The sequence below is a fragment of the Phocoena phocoena genome, chromosome 21 (genome assembly GCF_963924675.1).
Source record: "Phocoena phocoena chromosome 21, mPhoPho1.1, whole genome shotgun sequence".
NCBI classification, from domain to species: Eukaryota; Metazoa; Chordata; class Mammalia; order Artiodactyla; family Phocoenidae; genus Phocoena; species Phocoena phocoena.
The window spans coordinates 29,974,190-30,001,952 of record NC_089239.1 but is presented as its reverse complement, the minus strand read 5'-3'; the positions used below and the strand labels follow the sequence as shown (position 1 = coordinate 30,001,952).

At 41.1% G+C, this 27,763-nt stretch overlaps 1 protein-coding gene across 1 annotated transcript in view; it reads right to left on the bottom strand.

Annotated features, from left to right (window-relative positions):
• AGPAT5 (1-acylglycerol-3-phosphate O-acyltransferase 5) overlaps positions 1-21,618 on the bottom strand; it is a 59,780-nt gene extending 38,162 nt beyond the window's left edge. Inside the window, exons 1-2 of the mRNA XM_065900004.1 lie at positions 21,396-21,618; positions 4,109-4,178 (exon numbers count right to left, since the gene is read on the bottom strand). Coding sequence (XP_065756076.1) covers positions 4,109-4,178; positions 21,396-21,614 — 289 coding nt within the window. The 5' untranslated portion in view covers positions 21,615-21,618. The remainder of the gene's footprint in view (positions 1-4,108; positions 4,179-21,395) is intronic.
• Positions 21,619-27,763: the final 6,145 nt, after the last annotated feature.

The following is a 27,763-nucleotide window of genomic DNA, read 5'->3' as shown; positions in this document are numbered from 1 at the left end:
TGTATTCAGGGCCAGGGACATGAAAACAAAAGGAGCAAATTCGAGAGGAAATTTTTTTTTTTTTAAAAAATAAAAACCCGGTAGGAAATAAAAACCAAGAAAATAACGGAGTAACAATAAAATTTCAACCAAAAGGGACAGTTTTCCACAGGATTACAGGAAGATTAACTCTTAGCTGTGTGATATTCTTTAGGCAATGCACCATACTGGACAGAATATCCTAAAGAAGTATATTAGCCAAGTTAAACATTAAAAATTATCCTTTTGCAAAAATGTTTTATCAATTATTATAAATCTTTCTTTTTAATCTTTTTTATCATTCATAATTAACTCTTTCTTGATGATTTAAGAGGTACAATGATTACATCTATAATTGCTATTATGGCTCCTTTAAATAGAGTGATGCAAAGATTTTCCCCTGTAGTAAATGATCCCCACCAGTGGTGTCTATCAGTTGGCGACACCTACTCTATGGAACTATCAATTATCACTTTTCTCTAAAATATTTACCTCCCTATAGAAGCCCTCTCCCTATCCCCTTCCCTGTAATTCAGATCAATTAAACAGTCACTGAGAAACACATTTCTTTCTAACCATGTCTTGGAAACTAAATAATCAAGCTAATGTTATAAATATACCTAATGTAAAAGTAAACAGACTCAATAAATTCTGAGAACTTAGCGTATGGTTTCCAGGCTACAGTATATTCTGGAACATATTTGGGATACAAGGCTAAAAACAAGATTTGGTATCTTTTCCTGAAACAATCATTTTTTAAAATGTGGAAGAATTTGAAAATTCATTTTTATATTAAAACACACATGGTTATATGGTAGCCTAGGATACATCTTCCAATAACTTATAAGAGAAAGTGTAAAATTTACAAAGTATGTCATGTTGTAATGCACTGTCCTGGCTATACCCTTAGATTTCTGAAATATTTAGTGGAAAAATTTTAAGAACTAATTTAGGAGTCAAAAGACACAAGCTTTGTGCCATCAATTTTTGCTACTCAATTATCTTTTTTACTTTTTAAAATTCTCAACTAGGTTTCAGATAGGAGACACTAGACTACAGCTGAGTTACTGACGGCTGAGATGCTAATGTATTACCTTTATAATAACTATTCACACATTTTGTGTTCTGGCATGAGATCAAGAAATGCAGCTGTGTAAGAATTCTTCTATGGCGATCCGGCCCAAGCCGTTGTTCCCATTAACTGGGAAGAGAGGAGGGGAGGGCAGTGAGGAGAGGCAGCAAGAGAAGATGACAGCGTTTTCATCTGTGCTATCAGGTAACAACAGCTCCCAACTCATAAGGGCATAGCGCGGTCTGAAGGAGACCCTGCATGTGAGCACTCACCTAACACGGATCCGGCGTGCCCTCGGGATTAGCTGTCATCATCATCACCCCTACTGTTCGCTGCCCGTGTGAGCCGGGCTCTCTGTGAGATTACGAGCTAGCCTATGGAAACTGCCTAAAAGCCTTGACCAGTAGACATGACTCACACCTGACCAATAAGGCTCAGAGAGGCTAAGTCATTTGCCCACAGTCACACAGCCTATTGCAGAATAGCTTATGAATTGGGGTCTGACTCCACAGCCCAGACCTCACCATACATGTTGTTAGTCAAGACAAATGTCACCTAAACCAAGAAAAGGGAACCTTTGTGAGATTAAAAAGTTACAGAGTGTCCAAAGCAGAGAGCTAAAGAAGGCCGAGAGGAAGGAATAGTGGTCACTGCAGCCTTGCTGACTCTGGAGATAAATAAGTTAACAGAGACTAAGAATGCAGAGGCAGCAAGGGCACATCAAGTGAAAACAGGGGACCAGAGGGACGAATTCAAATGCCAATTCTTTGGCTGCCCGGCCAAGGAAAGACTCTTGTATTCTGGCAGGCCTCGCAGAGGGAGAGCAAGGAAGCCTAAGCTGAACAGCAGTCCTTGACATGTTCTTTCTGCTACTGACATTTTTAGATTACTCGGTTGTGGTTTTTAATACCTCAAAAGGGTTTTAAAAGGGGTACCTAGACATAGCAGGCCAACGAGCCATGTCCCTGGATAAGTTTTAGGGGCCTCTGGAACCTCAAACTCTAGGCAAAGTTTTATGTGCCCATTTTTCTGGGAAAAGGCTACGTATCTTCTATCATATTCTAACTGAAGCCTATAATTCTAAAGTAATTTAAAGTCACTATCTAGTTATGTTCCTAAATTATGGATTTTTTAAAGCATTCAAAAAGCAACCTTCTTAACCCCGAACGACGGACTGGTACGGGGCCGGTACTAAAAGTCCAGGCACTCAGAGGTCGGGTGAGGACGGGAATGCAGACTGGTTCTCTGTGATGAGACAGGTAACGTTTTCACGTCAGCCGTGGGTTGGCTAAGGAGCTCACACTTCCCATTTTACCCTTCCAGGTCCAAACACAGAATCGTGAAAACTCTGTGTCCTTCCAAATGTTTTCCCAGAAGTCCTCACTCTGGATATAAAGGCCAACATATAGTAAGCACACAAATGACAGCAGTGGCTATAATTTTTGTATTATTATTTTTATTGCTACTACTCCCACCTCCAGGAATGTTCAGGGAGTACTTATTCCACAGGTTCGTGCTAGTACCAAAGCTCTGTTAGCAGAACACTGTTTCCATTGAAACCTGGAAAAAGGAAAGTTGGCATGGAACCTGAACAAGAAATTTTAAGAGAGAATTCTTTAAACAGAAAGAAAACGCTAAATGAAATTAACCAGGGGCTCAATATAAAGGAAATTGGGCTATCATGAGCCACTCCCTGCCCTAGACCCACAAATCCTTTTTATTTGGATATTGGAACCCTGGTAGACATATGCCATCAGCAGCAGAACAGGAATAGCAAGACTGTGCTAGCAGTAAAAAGCCCGATATGACTGGAGAAACAGTCAAAATAAAGAGAAAGTCAGGCTGCTTTATAGGTCAGAGTTAGAAGTAGACCCTGACCACAGGGCTGGTTGCTTTGCTAAAGTCAAATGGAATTAAATCAAATAGTCTTAGCAGTCATGGTAACAAAGCCAGGGAAATACAGATACCTCAAATTCCTACTCACCCTCCAGAGCATCAGCTCTTGACCTAGAAAACTGAGTGTAATCAGTAACAAGTTGAGAAAGATGCACCTCAACTTCTTTACCTTTCTTTACCTTCCAGAAGGTATACGTAGTAATAAAAGTAACCGTGAAGAAACACAGCTGACAGGAGGAAGATAAAGGACAGCCATAGGCATTAGTGTTTTCTCAATCAGGTGTTACCATTCATCAGCTTGTTTTTAGCTTTGAACTTCTGGGTACTACATTTTTTAAAGTAATAAAAAGAGAATTTAGGAAGTGTGTATCAAAAGCAGTTACAGCTTTGAAAAAATATGAAGTGGGATGTTTCTTGGACTGAATTATTTGGAGAACTGAAAAGTACCTTAACCACTGTTAATTTCTTAGTTTGGTTACTGTATAAGATGCCGTCATTGGGACAAACTTGGTGGAGTCAATGGACTCTACATAGTATTTTTGTAAATCCTTGTGAATCTACAATTATTTCAATATAAAAAGTGTTTTTTTTAAGTACCTTAAGCTAATTTAACGTATATACTGCGCTACACTGGAGAGCAGGGTCTTCTGTGATTCCTCTGATAGAAGAGTAAGATATAATTAAACCCAAACATTTGAAGAAGCAAAAGGAACTGCAGACATTTGTAATTAATACTGTGTTCAAGGAAATGAGTACTCACAAGTCAGTACAACCTTTCTGCAGCTTAACAATCAAAAATATAAAATGTTTATACAGTATGATCCACAAATTCCACTTCTAAGAACAAGACTTAAAAAGGAAGAATATTCAAAGAAAGAGAAAAAAAGCAAAGAAAATAGCTTATATACACCCAGCAGAGGGAAAAGGAAAATTCATAGCTTTCACATTCCTGATTTTCCAAAAAACTAAAATCACAAAAATACGAGGTCACATATAATATCTGCATTGAAAATTCATGTTTTACCACCACCAACAAATCCATTTAAAAATATCAGAACATTACTTTGAATTACTTTCCTACTGTGTGTAGAGAAACCTGTTTCATGCAAATGAAATACAAACCTGTGCTTTGATGATTTGCCAAATATATTATATTTTCTTTGTTTTTTGGCAAATCTCCATACAGCAATATCTAAAAGATAAAATAAAGAGAGACATTACTTTGATATTTTAAAACATGTACTACTGTAACATACAAAATATGACAATGTCAAAAAATTGACAAATACGTGATGTCATGAATAGTCCCATCCATGATTAACAACCACTAGACTTCTCTTAGGAGTCTCAGAGACCATAAACAGCACATGTCTATAAAGCAGTTGAGCGCAGGGCAGGTTAATGGTCATAAAGTAAAGCAATGATCAGTATCCTCCTGAGTTTTTACTGACTGCTTACAACATCGGAAACACTGTTCATAAGGTACGGCGTCCTTCAAAGAGTCTACAGTGCGGTGGAAGAGACAGGCGTGCATACAATAACTGTGATGAGACATAATGCAAATATTATGAAAATACAGTCTATTTTAAAGAACTGTCAACTGCAGGCAGTAGTAGCATTCATTAGGTGCGGTTTCAGCAGAGAAGGTGAAGGAAGGGATGTTCATGAAGAGAGGAACAAAGGAATGGAAGCAGCAGCATCTGAGGCCAGTAAGGGTGCACCTGGCAGGCTGCCGGCACACCCAGGCTGCACCTAGAGACGGTGAGGGGTGCAGGCGGACCGGAGGAGATCTGAACCAGAACGTACAGTCTTCTGACTACCAAGCTAAAGATGAAAACTTTATTCTGTAAGTAACGGGGAAACTTGGTCCCATGATTGGGACTCTTTACATCTCTACACAGAGCACAAGGAGTTCAGGATCAGTGGCTTCTAGGAAGGGGAAGCTGCACAACAGGGCGGGGTGTTCACAGCAGGCTGCAACTCCAGCTGTCGTGCTTCCTTTCTTTAGCTGGGTGGTGGGTACACAGATGCTCCTTATATGAATCTTTCTGTAGTTCTCTCTGTCTCAAATATTTCATAATAAATTATTTAAAGAAATTAGAAGTACATTTTTAAAGACTTCAAACGAAATGACTCCTAACCAGTGGTATTTTTTTATTCAGGGCGTTTTTGTTTCTGTATCTTGTCATCACAGATTATTCAAGATTATGGCAATCTTTTTAGATAGCCACAGAGATTATCTTTTGATCACACCACTACTCATTTATATCTTAACAACAGAACAAAGAAAAAGACATTAAGCCAACCTCTCGGTAGATAAACGGAGTTAGATGACAAAGTTCTGGAGACCAGGGACTCAGACTGAGATTTCTTATATCTTCCCCAGAAAACTATACAGTGCGATGCAGGTAATATGAGTTTAGATTTCTCCTCAATAGTTTTTCATTAAGAAAGCTTATCAGCGCCAAAACAAAAGGACGAAATCAATGACTTGATCCACGCAGGGTTAAAATTGCAGCCCTGGTGTGTGAGCAATACCCCTTCCTACCAACGAGCCAGAATTGCTTTGAGACCACTGGGTGGCACGCGCTGGGTTTAAAGTACTGCAGCTACACCACAGAGTATTTCTGGCTTGACTTCCGTGGATGAGACATTCACAATGGAAGGCTGTGGTTTAACGGATTCAATCTGAATACCACTCTTTGGAGACCTGCCTGCCCCCAGGCTGAAGACAGAACTTGAACCACTAGGAGACTCTCCTTCCCATTTCTTGCTCTGAGCTTCATTTAGAGACTACAGCCTTTGAAGGTAAATGGCATACAAGCTATTAAAAGGCATTTTTTAAAGTTTCATTGTGGTAATCATTTCATAATGCATACGTATATCAAAACATCACATTGAACACCTTAAATATGTATAATTTTATATTTTTGAAAAATAAACTAAAAATTTAAACAATGGGTGAGCTCCCAGGCCGATCCCCTGCCCTCCAAAGCCCCCTCCAGGCTGCATAGGTCCTTGGGGGCATAGGTTGGAGGCCGGGCAGATCAGGAGAGGCAGGTGGAAGGGGCCCTCCCAGACCGAAGGAGCAGGAGAGGAGGGTGTTTGCCCCGCCCACTGGAGCCCAGGAAGCCTGCTGGGCTCCCAGGTGAGGTCCCCTGCCCTCTGAGACCAGGGATGGGGGGCGCGCCTGGGCCCCTTTGTTTCTTGAGCTCAAGCCCCACTGCCCACAGCCCCCAGGGCCTTTTCCAGCCCTGTGGGTCCTGAGCATTGACCCCACCCACCACCCAAAGCTTGCCCCTGCTTAGGCCCCGCCCTCCACAGCCAAGGTCTCCCCCCCCCGCCCCCTTTTTTTCTTTTCCCTCCTCCTCTTTTTTACTATTGTGGTACTAATGTACCTTCCGGTTGTTGATTCAGCTATATTTTTATTTTTATATTCTTCCTAACATACCTGTTAGTTTCCTAGTCTAATTTTATTTTTTACTTTGCTATTTTTTTATTGTTTTTTTGTTTTTTGGGTTTTTTTGCTGCCTCAGATGCCTTGCGGGATCTTGGTTCACGAGCCCCTTGTCGGACCAGAGCTCCTGCGGTGGGAGCTCTGAGTCTGAACCACCGGACTAACAGAGAACCTCAGACGCCAGGGAATATTCATCAGAGTGAGGTCTCATGGAGGTCCTCATCTCAGCACCAAGAACCAGCCCTATCCAACAGCCTACAAACCCCAGTGTAGGAAACCTCAGGCCAAACAACCAGTAAGACAGGAACACAGCCCCACTCATTAAAAAAAAAAAAGAGAGAGAGATGGCAAAAAAAATATGTCACAGATGAAGGAGCAGGGTAAAAACCTACAAGACCAAATAAATGAAGAGGAAACAGGCAATCTACATAAAAAAGAATTCAGAGTAATGATAGTAAAGATGATCCAGAATCTCTGAAACAGAATGGAGGCATGGATTGAGAAAATATAAGAAATGTTTAACAAAGATCTAGAAGAACTAAAGAACAAAAAAACAGATATGAAGAACACAATAACTGAAATGAAAAATACACTAGAAAGAATCAATAACAGAATAACTGAAACAGAAGACAAATAAGTGAGCTGGAAGACAAAATGGTGGAAATAACTGCCGAGGAGCAGAATAAAGAAAAAAGAATGAAAAGAACTGAAGACTATCTCAGAGACCTCTGGGACAACACTAAATGTGCCAACATTCGAATTATAGGGGTCCCAGAAGAAGAAGAGCAAAAGAAAGGATCTGAGAAAATATTTGAAGACATTATAGTTGAAAACGTCCCTAACGTGGGAAAGGAAATAGTCACCCAAGGCCAGGAAGCAGAGTCCCATACAGGATAAACTCTAGGAAAAACACACCAAGACACATATTAATCAAAATAACAAAAATTAAATTCCAAGAAAAAATATTAAAAGCAGCAAGGGAAAGACAAAAAATACCATACAAAGGAATCCCCATAAGGTTATCAGCTGATGTTTCAGTGGAAACTCTGCAGGCCAGAAGGGAGTGGCAGGATACACTTAAGGTGATGAAAGAGAAAAACCTACAACCAAGATTACTCTACCCAGCAAAGATCTCATTCATATTCGATGGAGGAGTCAAAAGCTTTTCAGACAAGCAAAAACTAAGAGAATTCAGCACCACCAAACCAGCTTTACAAGAAATGCTAAAGAAACTTCTCTAAGCCGGGAAACACAAGAGAAGAAAAAGACCCACAAAAACAAACCCAAAACAACTAAGAAAATGGTAATAGGAACACACATATCGATAATAACCTTGAATGTAAATGGACTAAATGCTCCAACCAAAAGACACAGACTGGCTGAATGGTTACAAAAACAAGACCCATCTATATGCTGTGTACAAGAGACCCACTTCAGACCTAGGGACACATACAGACTGAAATTGAGGGGATGGAAAAAGACATTCCATGCAAATGGAAATCAAAAGAAAGCTGGAGTAGCAATAGTCATATCAGATAAAACAGACTTCAAAATAAAGACTGTTACAAGAGGTAAGGAGGGACACTATATAATGATCAAAGGATCAACCCAAGAAGATATAACAATTATAAATGTTTATGCACCTAACAAAGGAGCACCTCAATACATAAGGCAAATGCTAACAACCATGAAAGAAGAAATCGACAGCAACACAATAACAGTAGGGGACTTTAACACCCCACTTTCACCAATGGACAGATCATCCAAAATGAAAATAAATAAAGAAGCACAAGCTTTAAATGACACAATAGACCAGATAGATCTAATTGATATTTATAGAACATTCCACCCAAAAGTGGCAGAATACACTTTCTTCTCAAGTGCACATGGAACATTCTCCAGGATAGATCACATCCTGGGTCATAAATCAAGCCTTAGAAAATTTAAGAAAATTGAAATCATATCAAGCATCTTTTCTGACCACAATGCTATGAGACTGGAAATCAGTTTACAGGAAAAAAACTGTAAAAAACCACAAATACATGGAGGCTAAACAGTGCACTACTAAATAACCAAGAGACCACTGAAGAAATCAAAGAAGAAATTAAAAAATACATAGAAACAAATGACAACAAAACCACGACAACCCAAAACTGATGGGACACAGCATAAGCAGTTCTAAGAGGGAAGTTTATAGCAATACAATCTCACCTCAAGAAACAAGAAAAGTCTCAAAGAAACAATCTAACCCTACATTTAAAACAACTAGAAAAAGAAGAACAAAGAAAACCTAAAGTCAATAGAAGGAAAGAAATCATAAAAATCAGAGCAGAAATAAATGAAATAGAAATGAAGAAAACAATAGCAAAGATCAATAAAAGCTGGTTCTTTGAGAAGATAAAGCCAGACTCATCAAGAAAAAAGGGAGACAACGCAAATCAATCAAATTAGAAATGAAAACGGAGAAATCACACTTGACACTGCAGAAATACAAAGGATTATACGAGACTGCTACAAACAACTATATACCAATAAAATGGACAACCATGAAGAAATGCACAAATTCTTGGAAAGGCACAACTTTCCAAGACTGAACCAGGAAGAATTAGAAAATATAAACAGACCTATCACAAGTAATGAAATTGAAACCGTAATTTAAAATCTTCCAAAAAACAGAAGTCCAGGACCAGATGGCTTCACAGGTGAATTCTATCAAACACTTAGAGAAGAGCTAACACCTATCCTTCTCAAACTCTCCCAAAAAACTGCAAAGGGAGAAACACTCCCAAATTCATTCTACGAAGCCACCATCACCCTGCTACCAAAACCAGAAAAAGATATCACAAAAAAAGAAAATTATAGACCAATATCACTGATGAACATAGATGCAAAAATCCTGAACAAAATACTAGCAAACAGAATCCAACAGCACACTAAGGATCATACACCATGATCAAGTGGGGTTTATCCCAGGGATGCAAGGATTCGTCAATATATGCAAATCAATCAATGTGATACACCATATTAACAAATCAAGGAATAAAAACCATATGATCATCTCAATAGATGCAGGGAAAGCTTTCGACAAAATTCAACACCCATGTATGATAAAAACCCTGCAGAAAGTAGGCATAGAGGGAACTTTCCTCAACATAATAAAGGCCATATATGACAAACCCACAGGAAGCATCATGCTCAATGGTGAAAACCTGAAAGCATTTCCACTAAGATCAGGAACAAGACAAGGATGTCCACTCTCACCACTCTTATTCAACATAGTTTTGGAAGTCCTAACCACAGCAATCAGAGAAGAAAAAGAAATACAAATTGGAAAAGAAGAAGTAAAACTGTACTGTTTGCCTATGACATGATACTATACAAAGAGAATCCTAAAGATACCACCAGAAAACTACTGGAACTAATCAATGAATTTGGTAAGGCTGCAGGATACAAAATTAATGCACAGAAATCTCTAGCATTCCTATACACCAACAACGAAAAATCAGAAGGAGAAATTAAGGAAACACTCCCATTTACCACTGCAACAAAAAGAATAAAATACCTAGGAATAAACCTGCCTAAGGAGGCGAAAGACTTGTACTCAGAAAACTATAAAACACTGATGAAAGAGATCAAAGATGACATAAACAGATGGAAAATTTTATCATGCTCTTGGACTGGAAGAATCAGTATCGTGAAAATGACTATACTACCCAAAGCAATATACAGGTTCAATGAAATCCCCGTCAAACTATCAATGGCATTCTTCACAGAATTAGAACAAAAAATTTAACAATTCGTATGGAAACACAAAAGACCCCGAATAGCCAAAGCAATTTTGAGAAAGAAAAAGGGAGCTAGAGGAATCAGGTTCCCCAACTTCAAACTATACCAGAAAGCTACAGCAATCAAGACAGTACAGTACTAGCACAAAAACAGAAATACAGATCAGTGGTACAGGATAGAATGGCCAGAGATAAACCCACGCACATATGGGCACCTAATTTACGAAAAAGGAGGCAAGAGCATGCAGTGGAGAAAAGACAGCCTCTTCAATAAGTGGTGCTGGGAAAACTGGACAGCTACATGTCAAAGAATGAAATTAGAACACTACCTAACACCATACACAAACATAAACTCCAAATGGATTAAAGACTTAAATGTAAGACCAGACACTATAAAACTTTTAGAGGAAAACGCTCTGTGACATAAACCACAGCAAGATCTTCTTTGACCCACCTCCTAGAGTAGGAAATAAAAACAAAAATAAACAAATGGGACTTAATTAAACTTAAAAGCTCTTGTACAGCAAAGGAAACCATAAACAAGACAAAAAGACAACCTTCAGAATGGGAGAAAACATTTGCAAATGAAACAACAAAAGATTAATCTCCAAAATATACAAACAGCTCATGGAGCTCAATATCAAAAAAACAAACAATCCAGTTAAAAAAATGGGCGGAAGATCAACATCACTAATTATTAGAGAAATGCAAGTCAAAACTACAATGAGGTATTACCTCACATCAGTCAGAATGGCCATTGTCAAAAAATCGAGAAACAATAAATGACAGCAAGGGTGTGGAGAAAAGGGAACCCTCTTGCACTGTTGGTGGGAATGTAAACTGATACAGCCACTATGGAGAACAGTATGGAGGTTCCTTAAAAAACTAAAAATAGAACTACCATATGACCCAGCAATCCCACTACTGGGCATACACCCTGAGAAAACCATAATTCAAAAAGTGTCATGTACCACAATGTTCACTGCAGCACTATTTACAATAGCCCGGACATGGAACCAACCTAAGTGTCCATTGACAGATGAATGGATAAAGAAGATATGGCACATATATACAATGGAATATTACTCAGCCATAAAAAGAAATGAAATTGAGTTATTTGTAGTGAGGTGGATGGACCTAGAGTCTGTCATACAGAGTGAAGCAAGTCAGAAAGAGAAAAACAAATACCTTATGCTAACACGTATATATGGAATCTAAAAAAAGATGGTATTGATGAACCTAGTTGCAGGGCAGGAATAAAGAGGTAGACATAGAGAATGGACTTGAGGACATGGGGTGAGAGGGCGAAGCTGGGGAGAAGTGAGAGTAGCATGGACATATATACACTAACGAATGTAAAATAGTTGGCTGGTGGGAAGCAGCAGCATGGCACAGGGAGATCTCCTCGGTGCTTTGGGATGACCTAGAGGGGTGGCATAGGGAGGGTGGGAGGGAGGCTCAAGAGGGAGGGGATATGGGGACACGTGTATGCATATGGCTGATTCGCTTTGTTGTGCAACAGAAACTAACCCAGTACTGTGAAGCAATTCTACTCCAATAAAGAGCTATTTTTTAAAAAATTTAAATAATGGGCATGTCTCACAGGATTTACAGTGTCAATCATACAGAAAACATAGCGCTGCAAACTTTATCTCCCATAAAACCCAATATATCCCACTTTAAAATAAAACAAGCATGTTGAGGGTGAAAAGGAAACCACAAAAATAAGCACAGTCATCTAATGTCATGACAAACAATTCCCAACGGTGAATATAATCAGTACATGCATTGCCACCAGAACAACGTCTGGCCGCTATCTGGTCCGGCTCTCTGATTTCACACTTTAGCAGGCTGAGGCACAGAACCACCAAGTTGCCTTGTTCAGTGACCCATGATCAGTTAATGGGCACCACCAGTTTAAGATGCCACACCTCCACTACTTGGGCTTAGTCCATATACTACATACCACGCTGGCTTTAAAATGCCACAGTTTTCCACTTTGTTTACAGACACAAACATGAACTGAAAAGCTTTGCAGGAAAGCCATCTCTGCAATCCCTGTAAAACTCACTAATTTTCCCTATCCCTAAATGGCTTCCAAACAATCGACATTTTCTATATTTAGCTTATCTCAGTAACAAAGTTAAACATGCCCAGTGTTTAAAAATAGATCTTCAGTGGTTATCTAGAGAAAGTAAGATAAGTAATGAATTCTGGTGGGCAAAACAGATGGGCAAAATGTGAAAGGAACAAAATCTTAATTCCTAGCCATTGAAGGGAAAATAATACATACATAGTTCATACTTATTAAAGTTTATTTTTCAGTATGCATCTTGCTGAAATAAAAGCTATTTCCAATTAAGATGCAAAAGAAGATGGTAAGCCTCTGACATAACATAATTTAGGATCTCAACGTAGATATTTGGATTGATTGCCTCTTAAGTTGTTTCTTTTTTATTTGTCATTATCACTTGTTTGGAATTCAACAGAAATAAAAAGTTACAAGGAACAGCCCTTCATATTTAAAAATTTACAAGCTCTAAAAGCAAAGTAAATGAAATGATGAACTGCAAATCTTATTGCAATAGACGCAAATTATTAAGTACTTCAAATAAATGTTGATTATCCAAAGAAAGGAATGCATGGCTACAATGTTTATGTACCACATATATGCAGTTTTTAAGGCCCTTCACTTAATTTATTTCCGAGGCTTCAATGGAAAAGCATTGCACTCTAACTTAAAATTATCAAACTTCTTCTGTTCATTGAAGTGAAAAGGTTATTTGCTTTTAAATTTACTAACATGGAGGGCAAGTAAAAGTTTTCATTTAAGAGTACAGATTCTCAAAATACTTAATAAGACAGTTACTACTATCTTACTAACAAGTATATAATTAATAAGATAACTGTAGTGTTTTCTGAATTTAAAATTTAATAATAACTTACAAAATGCCCCTACAAATAAATTCTTAAACGACTCTGATTACCTAAAAGCCCCCTGCGCTCTCTCATTGTAGTCATCTTAGATCAGCTTTTCCGCTTGTTTACCTCCTCACAAAGCCCCCCTGCCTTCTAACCCAGACCTCAGAATTAATCTCTCCCCCTTTTGCATTACAAGGAACCCGGTCACGCTGTGCATCCTTATTTCCAACTCACATCACATCCCCCTCAAGGCCCACAGGCTCCTCAGGGGCAAGGACTGCATCCTTGTTCGACCCAGAGCCCAGCACTCAAATGCTTTTCAACAGATAGATGTTCACTGAATCAAGAAACTGCACGTTTATTTTTCACAAGTGGATAAGCTATACCTCATTTTCAACAGTAAAGAGGCGGGGAATAAACAAATACTTTAAATGCACCAGTGACGTTTTAAAGGCACTATTCTGTGAATCTTCTAGTACATGTATTTCAAATTACAACCACTTTCCGGCAGGTAATTTGTTCCTTCAAACAAGCCACGTGAAAAACACGGCTTTTTGGCTCTTCCTCATTCTCTAAGTAATTTTAAGTCATCATAATTGTTCAAGTTGGGGGTCCTCCGTTTTTAAAACACTCATGTAAAGTCCCTCTAGAGAAAAATAACAATGTTCTCTCTTCATTTTATTAATTCAGTAAAAATGCTCTTTGAATGATTATCTTCATTGCGACTGACACACTAGTTACAATTCTGCTTTAGTCAAACAAGCTTGTTTATCTTGCACAAAGCGCCTTTCAGAAGACTTGGATTTAAATGTAGACACTCTCTTCTCACATGGCTCGCATCTTCACCTTGTTTTTAATTTGCTCCCATGATCTGATAAACTACTTGAAGACTCCCTCTTTTGTATCCTGAGAAGACGTGGTAAAATGGAATCTGAAGTAATCACATGTCTAACACAGTGGACTATCTAACCAACACCGCCTTGGGTACATAAGGTACAGTATTCTTCCTCTTCAAAAAAAGAAAAAAAAATTGAGATATTATTTATCTCAATAATATTCATTTCCTTTCCACATGCACATTGAAATTTTTTTTAAAAAACTTCTTTCACTGTCCTTAGATACAGATGATGCTGTAGAAGAGGATCAGAACACGCCACCCCAAAACATGCCACTTTGACATGAGGATTATTTTGAGCTGAGGGCAACTGAGAAGCAGCACACACAGCTCTCCGCCCTCCCCTTTTCCGCCTAAAGAAGGCCTAAACTTCACTTTGTAACGGTGACATCAAAAACACTCGTAAAGCTGTTCCTTCCTAGAGGACCAGGAAAATCAGAGACAGCACCGAGATGAGTCAGCAAGCCTTACTTAACAGTCCTTATCTACCATACATTTCCTAGGGACCTTCCCACAACGTACCAGCCCTAGGAGCCCAAACCCACCTTTCCTGCACCTAGCTGTGCCTCCGCAGGTTACTGCCTTGTGCTGACTCTAACCGCCTCTTTTAGTTTCCCCTTCTTTTCTGAGAGGGGCCAGTAAAAACCCTAGCGTGTAAAATATTAAACTACACGTAAAGTATCAACATCCGTTAAATCTGTGTGCCTCTTCTCCTGCGGATCTGGCCTTGTCAGTTTGATCTGCGGGCCCAGCTACAGACAGCTCTATCTCCTCTATGCACAGCACACCAGTCACTAAGGGCCCGGGCAGAAACCCTGGGTTTAAACTGAGCCTCGGACCTGAGCACTAGTCCATCCCCTCGCCAACTACGTGAACTGCAGCAGAAGTCCCTAACCTCCCCATGCCTATTTTTCCTTACCTGTAGAGTGAATGTAATAATGGTAACTACTCACCATAGGTGTGGTGAGATAAACAAGACCACGTAAGCTACCTGCCACAACTCCTGTATCATAGGAACTGTCCCCCAAAATGTTAGCTGCTGCTCTTATTATTATTATTATCCAACAAAGTCAGATTGTTTACTCAAAATCGTGTTAAATGGTGAATGGATAGGAGAAACATCTATATAATTTCTCTTCCTTAAAAAAAGGTCTCTGATTACGTACAAATGCAGCCATAAAGAATTGCAGCATAAATAAGTTTGCAGATACAATTTACACTCTATGACGTTTATAATTATTTGAAATGATTTTTAAATGTATTTCTGTGCCAATGAAATATATCACTTCAAGATCAAGTACAAGACTTCCACCGTAATACACACAAAACTATGGTCTTTTTCTGCCCAATTTGAAACCTTTCCCTGAATAGGAAAAGTATGATACCCCTCCGAAACAATGTTAAAATATAAACATAGTCATTTGTCTAATAATCAGTACACAGAAATAATTATTATGCAACATTTAAATGGAACCATACAAATCACAAGCCTCCTTTTACACATTCGTCATATCTGTCTCTCTGTATTGTCCTCATTTACAGGGCGTGTTTTTCCTGAGCATCTATGATGTCACTGAGCTCAGCAGTTTCACATATTATCTCATTTAGTCTTCACAAAATAACATGACAATAAGTATTCCATTTAAGAATGAGAATGCTGAGCTGAAAAGTTGATTTATTCAAGCTGACAGAGAACAGCAAAGAACTAGGAATTACACCCAGGTTTCTCACCCAAGATCCAAAAATCTTTTGACTACAACAAAATTATTATCTGCAAAAATTCCAAATAACAAATGTCAAATGAGGCTTCCCATAAATTAGAAGCTTATGCAATTCTTTCACTTTGAACATTAACCACAAGGAGATAAGAAACTTGCGAAAAACTGGCATAAAACACTTTCCTACAGAAAAATACAAATTAAGAATGAGAGCAAAGCAACATGTAAGCACACGAAGAGCTGGCATTCAGTGCATCGCATCTAACGTGGAAGAATCATTTCCTTATATTCACATACCTCCCCTCAGTTAAGCAACCACTTGCATTCAGTTGTAGTACTCCTGTTATTTCCTCAGCTCTTTGCTCATTTTGTCATTTTGTAACATCTCATTATACCTTCAGTTAAAAAAAAAAAAGGGTACTTCCCTGGTGGTGCAATGGTTAAGACTCAGCGCTCCCAATGCAGGGGGCCCGGGTTCGATCCCTGGCTAGGGAACTAGATCTCACATGCATGCCGCAACTAAGGAGCCCATGTGTCGCAACTAAGGAGCCCATGAGCCACAACTAAAGGAGCCCACGAGCCGCAACTAAGACCTGGCACAACCAAATAAATAAATAAATATATTTTAAAAAACTGACCTCTAACTGCTAAACTGTGTGCTGAGAGTAGAGACTAATTTATCAATGGAAATGCTAGTGCCTCACATGTGGTTAGCACTTAACATAACTCCCCTTTCCAGGTACCACCCGCCTCATTTCTTTCTGCTTCCAACTATCACTTACACTTACACACACATACAGCCCTCTAAATCCCCATGCAACACTTGCTTATTTGGGGTTTTCACTGCTAGACCGTGCAAAGAAGCAGAGGAAACAAAGCTTACAGAATTGCTTACCTTTAAAAATTGCAAAAAGTACAGGTTTTTACTGACAAGTAAACAAAGCCTTCTCTGCATTGCTAGCTGTTCCAGAATCCCCTCTTTTATAAGGTCTCTGACCTTATTCTCAGTCTTACTTCTGTGGGTAGAGTGCATGTTTTCTCCCCCATCTATTAAGTAAAGAAAGCAAATTGACTCAGTCCACCTGTTGACCCTGTTAGATCAAAACTTGTCAACTAGAGGGCCATTCAAGAGCCCCCATGCCTTAAAAGTGAGATTCTCATCCACATTTCCACAGAAACACAGACCACTGTTCCCTGCAGAGTGCTCTGCCCTTTTGTAAAAAGGGAACAATCAAGGCAAGTCACTCTCCACTTTATTGCCACCTCCGTGGGGCTACAATCTTGTAAAGGGGATAACATATATATTAAAATAAGCTAATGCTATGTTAATATTACATATAAGTGATCCTGACATGGAGACGGGGTGAGATCATGACAGATGAGGAAAAGCTGCCCGAGTTGGAAGGAAGTGTACAGAGGAGTCTAAAAGCACATTCTTGAGAATGCACTGGTAATTTAGGGGAGGGACTGGTGAGGAAGCAGTAGTTGGGCTACGGTGAAATCAGTGAATGGGAAAGCTGGCCAGGGAAGAATTCAGACAGCCTTGAATGCCATGCTTAGGAGCTAATAAACACAAACACTCCACTTTCAGTATTATCCTCTACTGTAACGGTTTGCCAGTTACAGTAGAAGGCACTCCTAGAAGGCACACCTTGAGAGTGGGGCTGTTCTCTCAACAAATGTAACCACACCACCTAGCAAAGCATCTTTGGAAAATGGACCCTGAAGCTAGACTGCCTTGGACTAAATCCTGGCTTGACCATTACAAGTGTGAACTCCGGGTGCCTTAGTTCTCTAATCTGTAAAATGGGAAAAACAGCACCTATCTGGTAAGGATGAGATGACTCACATAAGACAACAGTACCTGGCACACAGTCAGCGCTCACTAAATGCTAGGTGTGTTGCTAACACAATCCTCTCCTTTCCACTCCGTATCCAATTACAAAGCCCCATCAGCTACCTTAAAATACTTCTGGGATTTTTTCCATTCTCTCCGTGCCCACTCTTTCCACGACTCTGACCATAATCTCTCACCTAGATTACTACAAATACTTCCCAAACTGGCCCTTTTCAGAGCTCAATGCATATGTTACTTGCTCAGGGACATTTCCCCAAAGCCCCAACCTCTACCCACTAGGTTAACAAAGTCACAGAGTACTTATATTTTGTGTCCCACTAGAATGTGAGTTCCCTGAGGGCAGGGACCTTGTCTATGTTTTTCTTCATTCCATCCCATATAGTCCAGCACAGGACCTGGAATTCAGGGCACACTCCAATATCAGATGAGTGAATAAAGAGCGGGTTCTGAGACGTTACTACTTAGTTTTGGATCGTCTAACTACTAATATTAACCTGTTTAAGAAACTATAATAAAATGAGAAAATATCAAAGGAAAAATTAACTTATAATTCCATTTAAGAAGAGCCCACTCTCAATGTATTCAGTTCTACAAAATTAGACAAATTTACGAAAGAGGGAAAGTAAATTGTGTATAGAGAGTCATATTTTCTTTTGCTTTCCATAACAATGGCACAGAGGTGTCCCCATAGGTTATGGTATATTTAGTGTTACTATAAAACCCATCCAAGAAGTTAATTTAATGGAGAAGGAGTCTTCCCACAATTCATACATTTATATAAAAGCTCTTGGCAGAAATCCAAAGTTACACACCAAACTGTTGCAGGCCTAGGAAAGGTGTGTGTAGGTAAGGGGAACTTTAACTTTCTCAATATATTTTTGCAGTGTTTGAATATTTTATTGTACCTGTGACTCATAACAGAAAAATAAGATATTTTTAAAAATCTTGCACAAATGCAAACTAAAATAACTGTCTTACGCAGTCCAGGATTTATGTTTATAGAAAGTATAGAAACAAGGTTCTAATTACATTTCTCTAAGAGTTTCTTACAAGTCTATTCCCTGGCCAGACTTAAATTGTGTTAGACTGGAATCACATTTGATTGAGAAATGTTTAATTTCCTCTTAAAGGTTTGTGTCATTTTACTTAAGCAAACCCAGAAGCACATCCAGATCTCCCTGGCTCTGTTACTCCCAGTTAAACTGTAGGAAGGTCTTTAAAGGTCTTAACATGAATGATAAATAAGCAGAGGAAAAAAAAAAGTAAGGATACAAGCAACAATTTATATTCTATCTAGAACTACTGATATTTGAGAAGAATCTGGGCAACATTTTAGCAGAAATGCAGAAAGAATCCAGACTTGAAAAAAAAAGGTGTTGGACTTGTGAGGTCCCTTCTCTGATTCTAAATAAACATGTTTCATTCAAATACAACAGTTTAGCTGCTTTTTCAACAAGATACAGAATACAAATTTAATTCATTAAGAGTTTAGGACTATTTTTCAGGATACAGTGCTATCAAAAGATAGAACTAGTTATAAATGGCCGCTAGACATGAAGGCCTTGAGGGTTTCTGAGGAAACTGAAACAATCTTTCAAGTAAGTGTATAAATTATTAGAGAAGTTAAGGGTATTCTAACTGAACACATTATATATATAAAACGTTAAAATCTTAGACTTAAATTCTATGTTTTTCTTTCAGTGTTATTTGAACTAATTTATACTTGAAGCAGGTCAGCTGAAAAACTAAATTTATTTTATATCAAATTTTACTTTTGATTGTTATAATGTATCATGTTAGCATTTGGGGAAGTGGGGATTAGCAGACAGAGCCATTAGTGTAAAATATATTTTAAAGTACTGATTTCAGCAGGAAGAAAATGGTGACTAAAATATTTAGAGGGTGTTAATGACGAGGCATGTTGCATATGCCTAGAAATAAATATCACTAGATATTTTGGCCTGCAAATATCAATGATCAGTTTTTGTTGTATTCCAGTAGAAGGAGGGGAAAGAGCAACAAAAAAAAATTTTTTAATAAAGAAAAATGAATTCTGATATTTAGAAGATTATAACTGAATACTGGTTCTTCATGTATTTATAAAAGGATGCCTGATGGCCCTCAATTATAATTCAAAGTTTTATTTCACGCAGGTTCCTTGATGAAGTTTGTTAGGAATCCTAGAACTGAGTGTCCGTTGATCATCATCAGATTAAACTTTTTAAAAACCATGTGCTGAGAACTCAAACAATAAATTGGAGGTCTATACGGAACAAATATAAGGTAAGATACACAATTTGAGAAATACTGTGAAATTTTACAGTCATTTTTTTAAAATAAGAAACTCGCTAAACACAAATTACTTCAATGGTATATGTTACATTGCATGGGACATATTATATGCTTTTAACGAAAATTTTAAAACCCGCCATAGGTAGAATTACTCTTCTAAGAGGTAAATGACTGTCGTATATTCTGATCCTGTATCCTAGCCCAGGCCAGTTGTCATATGATGTGAAATTAAATACTTATCATGATAAAACCATACATTTAGACAAACGTGGTGAGGTAAGAACAGAGTGGGGAAATGACTGGTCTGAATTAGTGAAAATTTTAAATGTGGCCCATTGAAAAAGTCAATTATCAGGAAACCAGTATCTGGAAAAGCGATCTTTCTTTCTTTCCTAGGAAACACTTATAGATACTGATTTAAACACAGTCCCTGCCTTCTAGTTCCCTTCCCCCAAACCTCCAACTGGGGCAAACGCATAGAGTCATCAGGAATCAACAGCAATGCAACTATAAATTCAAAATGGTAGCTGGTGGACAAAAGGGTGAAAGCAGCTGCTCTAGGGGAAAAAAAAAAAGACAAAAAGACAAAATAATGCCATCCCATTCACTCCAACCCGTCCCCACCAAGAAAAGAAAAGAAGAGGACTAACTGAATATAAGGAAAACCAAGAATTAAGCTCTCTTTTTTTTTTTTTTCAAATTGGAGAAGAGAAGGAAAACACAACGGTTATTCCTGTGTAAGAGACTTCAAATAATTAAATGGAGTTAAAAGGGCCTTCTACTTTTGTTTGTTTTACAAATTTAATCTACAAATCCAATCTCTATAGAGAAAGAAAATAACAGAAAGTAAGCAGACAAAAGATTAGCCACACATGGAAGCCTCGTCTAAGTTGGCAAGAATTTTATCTCTGGTAAGGCTTCTACAGTAACAAATGGATTAATTTCCTTGCCCAGCTTTCACTTGTACTGCGGAAGAATGCAAAACAAAGTTGTACTTCTCGCCCAAACAGTAACACCAATCTGTTTCAAGAAAAGGTCTCCGATTTTTAAAAGCGCACTGTTCAGTTCAACCACTACCATCTTCTTAGACCAAACGCCAGAAGCTGTCAACTGCTTGCCCTATTTAAACGTTCATCTGCACCTACTTCTCCCAGCATCAAGACAGGCAGTTGCAAGAGAGGGCGAGGGCGGGCGGTGGATCCCGCTTGGGGCCGCAGAGCAGCGTTACCGCAGCTACCTAGTAATCCTGGAGTACCCGCAAGGAAGCACCTGGCCAAACCCTAAGCGAGAACGTGAAACTGCCCCCACGGTGGGAGGACGGCGTAATGGCACGTGTTCCCGGGGCCGGATCTGCCCGCCACGGCGGAGCGAGGCTACATAGCTGGACGGACGCTGGGTGGGTGGCAGCTGGGGGATGCGCCTGCGACCCCCCAGGGCCCCAGACGCAGGGAGGGGCGGCAGGTGCGGCGGGCGGGGCCTCACCTGCACGCCGGTGTAGTTCTCGAAGAAGAAAAGCACCATGCTCTGATAGATGCAGTAGAGCCGGTCGTCCACCGCCTGGTAGAAGCGCGAGGGCAGGAAGGCGGAGAGCAGCCGCCAGGCCCCCCAGGCCAGCACGTAGGTGGGAGCCGTGCCCAGGAGCACGGCGGCCGGCAGCACGCAGCACATCGAGTACATGTGGAGCACCAGGGACAGCAGCATCTTCCCGGCTCCGCACGAGGAAGGCTCCGCCGGCTCTTCCCCGCCCCGCCGCCGCCGGCCGCCCGGCGGCCCTCAGTCGGCGGCCAATCACCGGGCTGGGCCGGGCCCCGCCGCCGCCCCCTCACCTCGCCGGGCCGCCGGCCGCCCCTGAGACGCCCAGCCCGCGCCGGATCCGGCCTCCGCCCCCAGCCGCATGGGCCGCGCCGCCGCTGGACGGTGGGCGGGCTGGCGAATGAAGGGCCCGGCGCGCTGCTCCCGGCCACGGGGCAAGGGGAAGCCGCGGCCCTCGGGGGGTCGAGAGCTCAGGATCACTCACACCCCATGACCCTCGCCCGTCACCCTATGCCCCTACCGGGGGCGGGGCTCCGCGCCAACAACACGACTCCTGATTGGCCGCCCGTTACCATAGTCCCCCTCCGCGGGTGGGGCTCAGCGGCAAGAACTCGTCTCCCGATTGGTCGAATCGTGCTGACAGTCGACACGCAACTGCCGCCCGAACGCGTGGACTGCCCGCTCTGGCTACTGCGCATGCTCCAAAGCTTGCCCTCCCCCCGCCCCCTCCCCAAAGGGAAGAGGCGACTTCCGGGTGGAGAGTGTTGAAGGTGGGTGTCGGCCGAGGAGGGGCCCGGGAGGCCTTGTGCCCCTTGGTCCGGCTCTGTGCCCCTTGGATTGGCTTGAGGGAACGCCCCACCTCCTGCCTGCACACCTGAGGGCCCCTGGACCCCGGGATGGACCCTTAAGCCGAGATGTCCCCTTCCGAGGGGCGCACCGGTGACCTGCGGTACCTCGCAGGTGCTGCAGACCTTGGCTTCGGGCGGCTAAGAGGATTCCTGCTGGCAACGGAGACTGGTCAGGCCTGCTGTGGGAAGGCCCGCAGTGACAGCAGTGCGATAAGCGCTGTCAAGGCGTCAGCCCTGGGTTATCGGGCCAGGCTCACCTCCCGCTCCACGGTGGCTCTCACCCCCTCCGCCTTCCTGGCTTCCTCCTCTTCTCCCAGCCAGGTGCACAGGACCCCCTCTCTTGCCCTTCACTCGCCCGCCTGCATGTTTCTGAGTCAGGCCCCTGCCTTCCCATCGCTACAAGTTTACGCACAGCTGGACAGCCTGTTTACAAGGTTCTTGACACACTGGTTTATTTTATCAGGCCTTATATCAAATTCACTCTTGCTTCACTTCCCCAGGCCTGGCGCTTTAACTTCTGATAGTTTATGATGAGCCTCAGTTTTTGAGTAGTTCTTGAAGGTACTTGAGTGCACATGTGGGATAAAGTACTAACATTCTTCTGTGACCTTCACAAAAATCTGGGAAATCAGGGCAGCCGTTTTATTGATGTCAGAACAGACTCTGAGGCCTTCTGAATCCTTCTACTGCCCTTTGGCTACAGTGAGTGTGGTTTACTGTGTAATCCTTTCCAGGGATAGTTGCACTTCAGAAGAATGCCGAATGATTTAAGTGGAAAAAAATTTTTTTTTTTTTTTTTCCTGAATGCAAGCCTGTGGTGTATAGCTTTATGCAGGAAGACATGTTAGCGGAAAATTCTAATCAGGGCCAGGACGGTGGCTGCTTGATTTGACTGTCTCTATGTGACTGACATCATGTAACGTGATTGGTAAATGGTGACCTTGAGGGACAAGTCCAGGTGAATAGAGATTGCTCGAGGAACAATTATTTGGACAGGTATATTGCCAACAGGAAGCATTAAACACTCAAAAGATTTTCAACGCGGTTTCCCCTCTTTCTGTGGAAAGTAATGCCCTGTGAGAGCTAGAGTCATTCCGGAGGGAAAAAGTCATGGGTATGGATGCCGTGCGCAAGCAATGCTAATCACGCTTCCTTTAACTAACTGAGACCAGACATCCCTACAATTAGGAAAATGTATGAAGAGATAAAGCTGGTTCAGTGTTAATGTTACAATCTGTACACATGCAGTCAGTAAATGTTGTGATGTGTAAGTGTGTTACTTCCTGTGAATTACCCCCATATTACTGTTAGTCACCTGGTTATAGAGTTTTGTGCCACGTTCTGACATGGGGACACTGAGAACGTGAGCCTCTCTGGTCCCCTGTTTATATCCAAACCCAGCCCGACACACTCACTTATCCCCTGTGCTCTTCAGCCTCCTCTCTCCCTGCTGGTCACAGATTTACCCTCCTTTCTGCCTTCCCCTCTCTCATGCAGTACTCAGCGCGCACCCTCTGCCTCTACTTCCTTACGGTGTACATTTTTTAACCCCTTGCAGTCTGACTTCCTTTTCCACCCCTCTACTGAAACGGTTCCTTGTAAAGAGCGCGTCTAACCCAGGCTGCGTACAATGGCTCTGGGATATAACAGTGAAAAGACTGATCGCATTTAGCAGGGACTTAGGTGTGGGGTGAGCTTTACGTAAAGGGGGATATTCAGGATACACTGGGGACGTATACCAACGAGATCTCATTTAGTCGGGGCACATAGAAGGCTTCTCAAGTAGAGATTTGAGATGAAGTTTGAGGGTGGAGTTAGATGAGAGCTAGAGAAGGGAAGGAAGGTGAAGAGCCTTCCAAGTGAGAACAGCGAGTCTCAAGGACTGAAGCTAAGAGCCCACAGGTTCTCAAGGCTGAAGAGACCTGTGTGCAGCATGGTAATGAGCCGCTCTTCTCTGTTTTTCATTCGGATGCCCCCTAGAAGTGTGCTGTGTATTTCCCTCACACATTTGTAAGTTAATAGCTAAAATTATTTTTATCATAAGTTTAATTAGTTACAAAAGAAATAAGTTCTGATGAGTTATAAGTGAAATTTTAAAATTAATTACAGAATTTAAAAATAGTTAAAATAAAATAACAGAAATCTTTTAAGTGGACCCCATGGGTTATAAATACCGTGGTGATTTAATACCAACATTCTCCATGTAAAAAAGATTTTTACCAATTAGAATTTTACATTGATCCTTTGTCTCCTCGAAAACATTTTCATTCCACTTCTGCCACATAATTTTATCTTAATGGAATATATTTTATGCTTCCAAGTCTTTTATTGATCAGACTATGTCATCAGGGTCCTAAGAGTTAAAATTTCTTCTGGATTGAGCTATGACTCTTGTTAGCAACATACAATTTAATCCATGTATATCACAAAATCGGATAATTATTGTAAATAAAGGTAAAGTTTGATTGGAAATGCTTGTCTTAATGGTACCTTAATTAAAAGAAATTGGCGAATTATCCTCTGGTGTCCTAAAGTTATTACACCTTTCCCACCTCACTGCGGAACAGTGTGGTAAGGTTGGGGGCTGGGGAGCAAGTGGGCAGGACGGTTGTGAAATGCAAGGCGGTCTGTACTCCATGAATCTTCTCAGGCATATCAAATGGACAGATACTTTGGAATCAAGAAATCTACTTAAATGAACCACTTAGCAGAGTGGTTACATGAATACACAAAGATGCCACATGAAATGTTATGCAGCAGTTAGAAAAAGACCAAGTAGACCCAAATGTACCTAAAGGTACCCAAATGATCTGCACGTTAGGTGAAAAAAGCAAGTTGCTGGATAATACATGCACTATTACCTCATTTCTGTAAAAAATAAAACAATATATTTCTAGATGCAAATGTCTAAAAACTGATGACGGCAGGCGGTCTTCTCAGGGGAGGGAAAGTAAGATTAGATGAAGTTCAGCTGGACTTCCTGTATTGTTTCAAGTTTTTACAAAGAAATATTGATTCAACAAATATGTATCCAGTTTAACATGTCCCACTTCATGCTGGGTGTCAGGTAAAGAGAGAGAACAGATAAAGGCCCTGAGGTCATGACCCTTGCGGTCTGGGGTGGGGCAGTGGGATTAATTTATTTCAGAGGCAAATAAAAATAAAGGAGAAAAATAAGAGATGACTTTTGCAGGAGATAACTAGAAGGTGGGATCCACGGGAGTCTTGACCTTGGTGATAAGGAGGGGCAGGGAGGGTGAAGAATGCCTCCCCAGTTGCAGGCTTGAGTAACCGGGTGGCATTTGCTTTCATCTACGAGGAGTGGAAACAGGTTCTGCGGAGCACAGAGCTTCCAATCAGCCTGTGCGGCAGAGAGCACTTCAAGGAAAAAAAAGAACACAAGTTTACAAATAAAAAATTGGATTTGAACATGGGTATTTATTTAGAATGAGAAAAATAATTTTTAAGTATATAAATTTTTACAAGCTGACATATCACAAAAATAAAATATTCAGAAAAATAACTTTTATTATGTAACTATCATAGATCAGCGATAAAGTATACCTTTCTTTTGACTGTGAAAACCATTTTGCATTTTCTCTACAGAAAAGTAATTGCCTTTCTAGCATGAGAAATGTAAACTTGGTTTTTATCGTTCATTGTCAGGATGCATGATATTCAACCTCACACTATGACTTTAGTACATTTTCAGTAAAACTAGGTTTATTTCGTGAAGAGGGGGAGGTGCGAAGGAGAGGGAACTTGACAAACGCATTGTAAAATTCATGTAGGGAAACAACTCAAAATTTTTTGAAGAGGAGGGCTACTGAGCATGGCGGTCGGAGTGACGGCCATCCGAAGACATCCCTGTAATTTCTGGAACCCATGAATACGTTAATTCGCTTGGCAAAGGAGAATTTAGGGCACAGGTGGATTTAGGATTGCCAATGCACGACCTTACGGAGCCAATGCCGGGTTTTCCAGGTGGGCCCAATGTAGTCACGAGGGGCCTTAAAAGTGGGAGGGGGCAGTTAAGGAGCTGAGAGCGACGTGCTGAGGGCGGGGCTCGTCCGCCCTCGCTGGCTTCCTAGACGGAGGAAGGGGGCCAGGGAGGGAAGGCAGGCTCCAGAGCATGGAAGGAACGCGGGTGCGGACTGTCCCCCGGAGCCCCAGGAGGACACAGCCCTGCTCGGTACCTTGCCGACTCTAGTGACACCTGCTTTGAGCTTCTGACCTCAAAACCGTAAGATATGTTGGTTTTATTTTTCTAAGTAGGTGGTGATTTTTGATAGCAACAATAGGAAGCGGGTCCATGGAGGGAGGGATTTTTCCGGTAGGTACCGACACATAGTGTAACGCTGCAGTAATAGTGTCTTGCTAGTGTGGAAGCGGACGGCTCAGCGGGGCAAAAGGAAGAGTCTAGAGACGCAGGTGCTGCTGTGTATGTGTGTTTTGTATTGTGTCTCATGAAAGTGGCATTTAAAATCTGAGGGAAAAGAATGAATTAGTCAAAACATGCTAGTACCTCTGTACATTTGGGGAAAATGTTATATAAACAAACTCGACAACCTACACCCAAATAAAAGCCAGACGGGAGGATTTAAACATAAAACTTCATCTAAAAAGTTAAAAACAGGCTTCCCTGGTGGGGCAGTAGTTAAGAATCCGCCTGCCAGTGCAGAGGACACGAGTTCGAGCCCTGGTCCGGGAAGATCCCATATGCCGCGGAGCAGCTAAGCCCGTGCGCCACAGCTACTGAGCCTGCGCTCTAGAGCCCACAAGCCACAGCTACTGAAGCCCGTGTGCCTAAAGCCCGTGCTCTGCAACAAGAGAAGCCACCGCAATGAGAAGCCCACGCACCGCAACGAGGAGTAGCCCCCGCTCGCAGCAACTAGAGAAAGCCCTCGCGCAGCAACGAAGACCCAACGCAGCCAAAAATAAATAAATTTTTAAAATTAAAAGTAAAAAAATACTAGAAAAGATACAGGGTAATCGTTTTATAAACTTCACGAGGAGGAGATTTTACTTGGCATGATACTAAGACAAAGTATTGAGTCTCATGTGATCTTGGCGTCTCCACGGAGCAATCTGACAGCAGAATTGAATAAACTTGTGTCTCTGAAAAACCACGAACGTTCACCCTGAATGCTGTGAGGTCGTAGTATGTGTGAGGGCCTTGGAACACCCAAATTGATCCTACCTGAACTCAGGTGTGGAATGTAATTAAAGCTGTAACATGATCAGCTGTACTGTAAACTGACTACCGTTAAGTGGGAACAGAAGGGTGCTATCTGAATGTAGAAGCAAAGGGAAGCTTGTCTCGGTGTGAAGGAATGGAACAGTCGGGCACAAGAGTACCTTCTCTTCACTAACAACTTAGAATGTAGCCCAGCACTGCCTGTGTTTGTTCAGCCACTATTCGAGCTTTCATTTACTTTTATCTGTAAAACTAAAACGAAAAGGCATTTT